The following is an 8,784-nucleotide window of genomic DNA, read 5'->3' as shown; positions in this document are numbered from 1 at the left end:
GATCCAGTATGCGTTAATAGCTCTTACAACTATTATTGCTGCACTCAGTCGTATCTATTGTTACTCGTAGTTCTTGTACTTTACTGATGCTTGTATGTTTTTCTTCCAAATGTAAGTCGCTTTGGATAAAAGCACCAAATGAGTAAATGTAATGAAACAATTTGCTCGCAGTGGTGAACCCACAGAGAATTAGCCTGATGTGTTGGTTTGGTTTTTAACGGCCCGCTACTTTTCTGTTTTGGCTATCATGTATCATGGGGGGTGGTGATGGAGCACTGGATAAGACACATGCTTTTGGTGTGAGAGACCCGGGTTCAAATCCACTGTGAGAAACCAATGTGTCTCTGAGCAAGACACTTAACCCCTAGTTTCTCCAGAGGTGTGTGACCTCTGACATACTGTATATAACAATTGAAAGTCGCTTTGGATAAAAGCTAAATGAATAAATGTACTGTACTAAATATTCAAGGGAGACAGATGCTCTGGCTTCTGTGTGATGGTATGGTCTCCATATGGTACAATGTATAACTTTAACCCCTGAGTGTATTGTGTATATTTCATTGTGTGTCGTCGAGTGCTTCCAGACAAATTTCAACAGCAATCCAAAACACTTTTCAGTTACTTTCCATGTAAACCGTTCCTTGTATCTTTTCTCAGGTGGAGAAGGACGGAGATGGAGAGGATGACGACGAGGAATGGGAAGATGCAAGCGATGGAGAAGACGACGAAGAAGTGGAGGAAGGGAGCGACTCAGAACACGACTCCAGGGGTGATGAGAAGAAAGACAAGGGGAAAGAGAAACCAGTCACGAGCAAATACAACTCGCCGACATCTCGTGCACCTCGTTCTCGGTCGACATCAGCAGGAAGCCCCAAAGAACAGCGCCCCCCCAGACCAAAGGTCCACATCCCCCCGCCGGAAGCAGTTCAGGAGTCACCAGAGGGAGGCAAGCCCCTCAGCCCCTTCCTGTCGTTGGAGGGCCACAAGCCTGTAACAGACTGGGCGGAAGAGATGGAGATGCTGTCGCCCCGGAGCAGCATGGGAGGCGAGAGCCCACTGAAACCCGCCAGCGTGGAGGCCAGCCCGCCCCAGAAGAAGGAGGAGGAGCAGCAGGAGGAGCAGCAGCAGCAGGAGGAGATGCAGAGCCAAGCCACCAGCTCCGCTGAACCTCCTGAGCCACTGAAAGGGGAGGATACAGGTAGGATCACAGAGAGCATCTTACCCTTCAGTGTAGTCTGTGTTTTCCCATGCGGAGTCGTACAGCTGCAGATTCTTCTTCAGTTCTGTCATCTGTCCTGGGCAATCAATAAACAAGATTATAGATAGATTTTAAACGTATATGACGAATATTGATCCAGGAGGAAGTCGAGTAACTTCTAGTTTCCGTCAAACGGACGGGACCTGAGCCTCACAGCCTCCGCTATAGTTTAAACTAAACTTATCAAAGTAGAAAATAAATAAGACTGCCGATCTGCAGCGATAGTTTCGGTGTCTGTCCTAATTTTTCCGGTGTGCGAATCTGGCAAGAAAACAATTTTATAATGTATTAAATAACATAAATCATATTTTATGTATGATATAAATGATATTTTTCCGTTAAATGATGAAATGTGCGACCCTTGCTTGGCAATCCTTTTGATCTCTGCCCCTGTTCCCGCTGTTGAGTTTCAAATGGTTCATATCTTAAGTGAAATGACAGTCGAATCTAAAGTCAAATCCCATAACTGTAAATTAACTGTCAGAAACAACTTAGCCAACATGCTGCCAGAAGTTGTATCATATTTTCTGTTCATCCCACTTTCCCAATTTGTAGTTTAAACTTTTAAATTGTGTCGAGGAAATGATTACCAATTTACAATTATGGGTGATTGATTGACCCCTACATGCTGAACAGCAGGTTCAGTGTCTTGCCCAAGGACACTTTTGGATGCCAAAAGTGACAGTGGGGACCCGGGCCTTGTTGAGGAAGCCCAATGCAATCGGAAAGAAACTGTTCTTGTGGCGAAAGGTTTTGGTCCTGATGGACCGCAGCCTCCTGCCAGAAGGGTGCGTCTAAAACAGTTTGTGTCCAGGGTGGGAGGGGTCAGTCTTTCCTGCTCACCTCAGAGCCCTGGAGGCGTACAGGTCCTGAAGAGTTGGAAGGTGACAAGCAATCACCTTCTCTGCAGAGCAAATGATACGCTGCAGCCTGCCCTTGTCCCAGGCAGTGGCAGCAGCGTACCAGATGATGATGATGGACTCAATGATGGCGGTGTAGAAGTGCACCATCATTGTCTTTTGCAGGCTGAACTTCTTCAGCTGCCGCAGGAAGTAAATCCTCTGCTGGGCCTTCTTGTTGAGTGAGGTGACATCGTGCCAGTGTGGTAATATTATACTGTATAAGGTGGTGACAAAATCAGAATCCAGTGATAACTAAACTGTTGTTCTGTCAGTGGCGGGATCACCCTGCTCACTGTTTGTTGATGTCAGTCTCTCCTCTCTATCACTCTCTCTGTTCCTTCTCTGATGAGTCTCCTGGACTTGTCTCAATGTCCGGGCAGAACGTTGGCCAGAGAAGGAAAATACTGTTTGAAATGTAGCTCTCTTCTTCTGCCTCTTTTGATTTTGTGTCTTTTCTCTGCTCGATTGTCGCTGTCGTCTTATCTTGTCTGATCTCTTTTTCTTTGTCACTCTCTCCACCCTCACCCCTCTGCTTTCTTCCCTCTCTGTCTTTGCTGATCAGCTGTAGATGTTGCCTCTCCTTCAGAAAAGACTAAAGCCCAGCAGACTGTGATAGTGTCAGAACAAGAGTCCGTCCCCGCAGACTCCCCTGCTGCACCGCCATCTGACCCTGCCCCGTCTGAGGTTCCTCAGCCCTCCCCCTCTGATTTTTCTGTCCCAGCCCTTTCTGAGATTTCTGTCCCCGTCCCCGTTACAATGGACCAAGATACACCTGCTGCTCCATCACAAGGTGATAAAAACCTCAAAAAACAAGACTAATGCTTTGCCTCAATTCTTCCATGAGTGTTTAAGTGCGTTCACACCGACCCAGTATGGCAAAAAGCAGTGCGCAGTGAATATTGTCCGGATGGTATACTCATAGCGGTCAAAAAGTTGAACGTGGAACGCTGGACACGTCTCACCCTCTACAGTCGCCATTTTGGCTACTTTGCGGAAAGGGGGGGAGCACTAACCTATTTTCAAACTTGTGAAAATGGCGGCTGAGAAAGCTCCAGCAATTGCACCCACTTTTTTTTTTTTATTTTTTTTTTTTTTATTGAATAGAGATCAAGTGAGTAAACAAGCCAGCTAGAGGAGAAGTTAAGGGACCACTAAAGTTATTATAGTTCATTCTGAGGGGGACTTGAATGTGTAAACCAAATTTCATGGCAATCCATCCAAAAGTTGTTGAGACATTACACTCTGAACCACAAATGTCGGCGTCATGGTATCACTAGAGGAGAGTGACTTCATCTTCTGGGCACCATGAATGTCTGGAGAGAATTTCATGGAAATTCATTCAATAGCTGTGGAGACATATATATGAGTTCAGAGTTGCTCTGGACCAACAGACCAACCTTGCTGTCCCCAGAGTCAGACTGCTAGCATGGCAAAAAATTTAATTCAGTGAGTTTACCCAAAATTCCCTCAGAGTACAAACATTTATTATATTTTTTGAGTAAGTAAAACATATTAAAGGGGTCAACTGAATAGGTCAGACATTGTAATGTTTTTCTCTCTGACAGCAGACAAACTGGACACCCCTCCCTCTCCAGCCGTCCTGGAGGAACCAGCAGGAGGGAACGATGACGACTCGTCGCCCGCTGGGACCGAAGCTGCCCCGCCAGCAGAAACAGTGGAGTCCTCGGAGCAAACGTCCTCAGGTGCGGTCCATATCAGTGACTTTGAGACTGTGACTTTCTGTAAGAAATCGCACTTCTAACGACGCTTCACTCTCTCTCTTTATTTTTGTGCTTGTGTTGGTTTCGTCATCTTCATCCCCCTTGTTATGGTTCTCTCGCTCACTCTTGCCTTGCTTATTTCTGTTCCTTCCACATCTAAATAAATAATGGTGGGAGCTGTTTGGTGGCATGACAAATCCAAATATATATTTATACACTCGCACACAAGAGCAGCATTTTGCCTGTTTTTTGGATGTGACACAAGCCTGCCAGAGCGCCTCTGCCTCCTGCAACCAATCAGGACCCCGCTTCATGTTTGAAACTCCTCCTGGCTGTCTTCCTGCTCCTCTTGTGATGGACTGAAAGTACTAACTGCAGCTCCTGTTATGGTGTTTGTTGTATTTACTCCCGTGTGGTGTATACTGCCCCTCTCCTTCCTCCTCCTGTTTTCATCTTCCTCCTCGTGTAAAACCTTTTTCCCTTTTGTGGCTGTGATGAAATGCAGACAGCGATGCATGGCATGCTGCCTGCATGACCGAACCTTGGTGTGATGCCTCTCATTCTCACTCCTTCATTTTTCCAGGTGTTAACGTGAGTTTTTTTTTTAAATCAAATAACAGATTTGTTACCTCTGAGGAGAGAGAATGAGAGGAATCGGTTTAAAATGTGAGTCTTTGCTGTGTGTAATCTGTTTTCTGTACATTTATGGCATCTTGGGAACTAGAATCTCAAGCTAAAGCTTCTAAACTGCCTTACAAACAAACCAAAACAACTACCATGCGTTTTTAATATCATCAGGTAAAGCTACATCATTGCCTAATGAGACGTTTTACGCTCATAAATGCTACTTAATATAATGCTGTCCAGGAGTAAAAGAGTTTTTTTATCAACTATTATTTTTTTTTTTTTTTACTGTGGTTGATTATTTAGATAGTATTAACTTCAGAATTAGCAACAGAGGAGGTGTAACTAGGGCTGTGCAATAAAACAATAACTATCGCAATATAATTTTCCTCTATCAATGTAATAAATATTCAATATATATAGTCAATTAATATTTGGTTTAATTCATTTGAATCACAAACAAATTAGCACTTACTTTTTCTATTAAAATATTTTATTTTGTTGAGTGAAAGGGACTGAAAGATTTGCTCATCATATTTGTTAAAATGTTTATTTTTTATTTTTTTTTATCATAATTTTGAATATTCTCCCTCAGATTTGTTAAGTGATCCACTGTAACCACATAATTAACAATCTGGTTTCTTCTATTTTCAGTCAGGAGCAAAAATCAGCCCTTAAACTTGAAAGAAATAACAATTTTACATTTATCGTGATAATTATCGATATCGAATGATTTGAAATGTTTTTATTGTGATTACATTTTTGGCCATATCGCCAGCCCTAGGAGTAACTGCGACTACTTAAAACGCCACCATAACTTCTTAACTTAGGAAATCACTTCAATATTTAGGCGCAACCAGAGGTGTCCTAACCTGTTAGGAAAGGACAGGAAATGGTGGTAAGCGTGTTTCTAGTACAAGGTTCACAGTCAGTGACAGTCCTGGAAGTGATTCTGAATAGAGCTGCAATTATTAATCGATTCATTTTCAACTATTGAATTAATCTGCAACCAGGGAGGGGTATCATTAAAAGTTAAGTGTATAACTTTTAGTGACATCTAGTGGTGACTGAGGGTTGCGAATTGCAACCAGTGGCTCACGGTGCATTCACGTGCTCCGCGGATGGTCCCATTTCCCGAGTTGTGTTCATGTGCTCTTAAGTCTGAATGTGGAATCAACATGGACGCTACTACAAAGATGTGTTGGATTAGCATTGTCAGAGTATCAACAACACGCTCTAGTTCACTCTACCTGGACAGCAAACCAACCGCTATAAACATATTACAGATTACATGCAAAATATGCGTCTGTTTGGTTTTACTTCTGACCAGAAAACACAAACTGAAATGGCAAAACATGGAAAAATACACATTAAAATCTGACATTAGGCTATGATGTGGTAATTACTTTCTGATAGTTACATAAGAGCCTGGGTCGAGGTTGAAATTGTACCGAAGCCTCTGAACCACTCTTGGAAAGATTGGCTCAAATAGGTAAAAGAAACGTTCACACTGTTGTTGCCAGTCAAACTAGCAGTGCTTGGAGAGAGATTCCAGTTCCTGTTTGCCATGAATGCTAACTTAAATCTGCTCCCTGCATAACCTTTAAGTTGACCTTTTAACTGGTTTCTCTGCATGGCGTAACTATTTTAATTGCCATGGTTACTTAAAGAGTGTTATTTTGTTTTTTAATGTCACTTCCACAAAAATGAATGAATGATAAATGATTCGGTATTTGCATCACACCATCATGTAGGGAAATAAAGTTTACAGGTTTTAACAGTTGACTATAAAGTGTGTAAAATACAAATACTTAAAATATTAAGTCGTAATTATTTGTTTCTAGAGAGACCTATCATGGTTATTTCATCTCCACTGATGAAATACTTAATGGCTGTGAAGCCGTTCTTCCTGAAGATAATACCACACGATATTGTCACTTGGTGAATACTTGGATCCAAAGCACATCATGGTACCAAGAATGTACATTTACAGCATGGGAGTTGCACCATGGTAATAGGAACCACTCACTTTGGTTAGAATCAGTGTTTTTCTATCCTCCATTGAGCAACATCTCCACACAATCTGTGTGTCCATCTTTAATTTCTGCACACAGCAGGTTAAAAGTGAGCTAAGTGAATAAACCACAGAGGAAGTCCAGTCATTAGACGGTCTCGTTAGAGCCATTTAGCTCGTGGCTGTGGTGTTTCCACTTTGGCTAATGGCTAAGTTTTGAATAACAATAATTTTAGATAAACTTGTTCCTGCTGCTTGCCATAGTGTGAGAATCCAGTGAGAAGTTAGTTGGATGCTCTGCCTAGATTCACACCGTTAAAAACATCAGAAAATAGAAAGGTGATCCTTTTTTGTAAGGTTTTTTCCAGAATCCAAAAAGGACTAAATTACTCTTTCAGTACACTTTAAAAATGCCTCCTGTGATCCTCCATGGTTGTCACTGACATTAAAATTGAGAATTAAAGGAAGTTGACACATTTAAGCCTAATGTCTCCATTAGAGAGTTTAAAAAAAAATTTAGATGTGAACATACAGGATATTGAAGAAGAACCAGTGGCCACAAACGGAGGTTGCTCTTAAAAGGTCAAATGGATGCTAGAAGAGTTTAAACAATCACATGATAAAAGTTGGTTTGTGGCATAGACTGTATAAAACATGGAAGTAGTGTCCGTGACCTTCTGAAGAATCGGCTTGGTGGTGCTTTTTATGAACGTTGAGCCTTTAATATAATATTAACGGGTCAGTTAAATAAAAATTCATCCCCGGTACAGTTGTTATAAACGGAGAAATTGGCTATAGAGACCAAAACGTTGTTTGTACCGGACTTTAAACATGTTTATTTTTGCTGTAAAGTTTTAGAGCACTTTAACATGGGAGGTCTATGAAGATCCACTCTGTTTTGAAGCCAGCCTCTAGTAGCCAGTTAATAAACTGCAGCTTTTGGCACTTCAGCGTTGCCGCTTGGTTTGTGGTTGTTTGGACTCTTTTATAATAGCTGCAGTAGTAGTAAGAGGAGCTGAAACAATTAATAGATTAATCAAACAGCAGAATATGAATCTGATCATTTGGAGCCACGATATTACAGTATATGACCTAATTTGCAGCCAGCCACCAGGGGCCGATTGAGCTGTCATCTCTTCCATCTGTATGTAGTCTGTTCTGCAACCTGGGTCCAGTTGAGTCTTCATTTTTCTCTCCAGTACGTCAGTCTGTTGTTTACTCACTCTCTAACAAAGACTTGTGGCTGAAACATGTTGAAATTCTTTTAATTCTTCATTTTTGATGTTCAGTAGAACATGGAAATGTTTAATTGTGATGAAAGATTGCTGTCTTTTGTTCTTCGGTCTAAAAGCCACTCTGATTGCATTTATGCTTCTCCTGATGACTCATTTGTGATGAACAGCAGAAGTCAGATGATCTCATGTGGGCATAGTGTGTGTGCATGTACACTTCTTGATGTAATTGTGGGACTGTGGTACTGCCTTTTGTTGGTGTCAGGGTGGAGATCAGGAAACCAGGAAAATTAGAGGCACAATTAAGTACTTAAAAGGCTTTTCAGAGGAAATGAGCTGCAGCCTGCTGGACAGATGATAGGGCAGACAGAACGGAGACCGTTTGAAGGCTAATCGAATTAAATCCTGTGATGTTTGGGAGACTCCACAGTGGAGTTTCAGACTGTGGATGGAGATGAATGACGTGAATCACTCAATTACCTGCAAACACCCCACTAAAACTTTTATGGTTTTCAGCAGAGTTTACAGGTCCACTTTCACATGAGTCTCTACTCTCTATTATCTGAGAAGTATTATGAAAACAAATTTCAGAGTGATGCCACTCATGTCTGGATGTTAAACATGACGCTACAGTGAGCAAACCAATTTTCCGTGCCAGACCTGTTTCCAGTCTTTATGCTAAGCTAAGTTAGCCGGCTGCTGGCTGTAGCTTCATATTTAGAGGATGTTGCTGTTCATGTTCAGCTCCCCAACCTGTATTCCCACCAGTGTGCCCTTTGATCGATTGATTCGTCCTTTCTTATGTTGTGTTCACACCAAAAATTAAGTGAATTTTTGCCTTCCGTTACTTGCGTGAGTTTGACCGCAGTAAATATTTGCCTTTTATAATCTGGTTTACTGCAGCAGTACAAGCCCAGAAGCAATAATGCTGGTAATAACAATGCAGGTCTGTCTGCAAGACGACAAGCAAACACATTTTAAAAAGCTTATTTTCTGAATGGAGTTTAGATATCAGGGCTATGCGTTGCTTATT

The 8,784-nt window shown here is 41.8% G+C and overlaps 1 protein-coding gene across 1 annotated transcript in view; it reads left to right on the top strand.

The window, feature by feature from the left end:
* ccdc9 (coiled-coil domain containing 9) overlaps positions 1–8,784 on the top strand; it is a 28,643-nt gene that overhangs the window by 14,270 nt on the left and 5,589 nt on the right. The window contains exons 14-16 of the mRNA XM_046073739.1: positions 658–1,198; positions 2,723–2,950; positions 3,726–3,863. Coding sequence (XP_045929695.1) covers positions 658–1,198; positions 2,723–2,950; positions 3,726–3,863 — 907 coding nt within the window. The remainder of the gene's footprint in view (positions 1–657; positions 1,199–2,722; positions 2,951–3,725; positions 3,864–8,784) is intronic.

The sequence above is a fragment of the Micropterus dolomieu genome, linkage group LG17 (genome assembly GCF_021292245.1).
Source record: "Micropterus dolomieu isolate WLL.071019.BEF.003 ecotype Adirondacks linkage group LG17, ASM2129224v1, whole genome shotgun sequence".
Taxonomy (NCBI): Eukaryota; Metazoa; Chordata; class Actinopteri; order Centrarchiformes; family Centrarchidae; genus Micropterus; species Micropterus dolomieu.
Note: the sequence above shows the minus strand (reverse complement) of the source record. Positions and strands in the feature narration are given on the sequence as shown.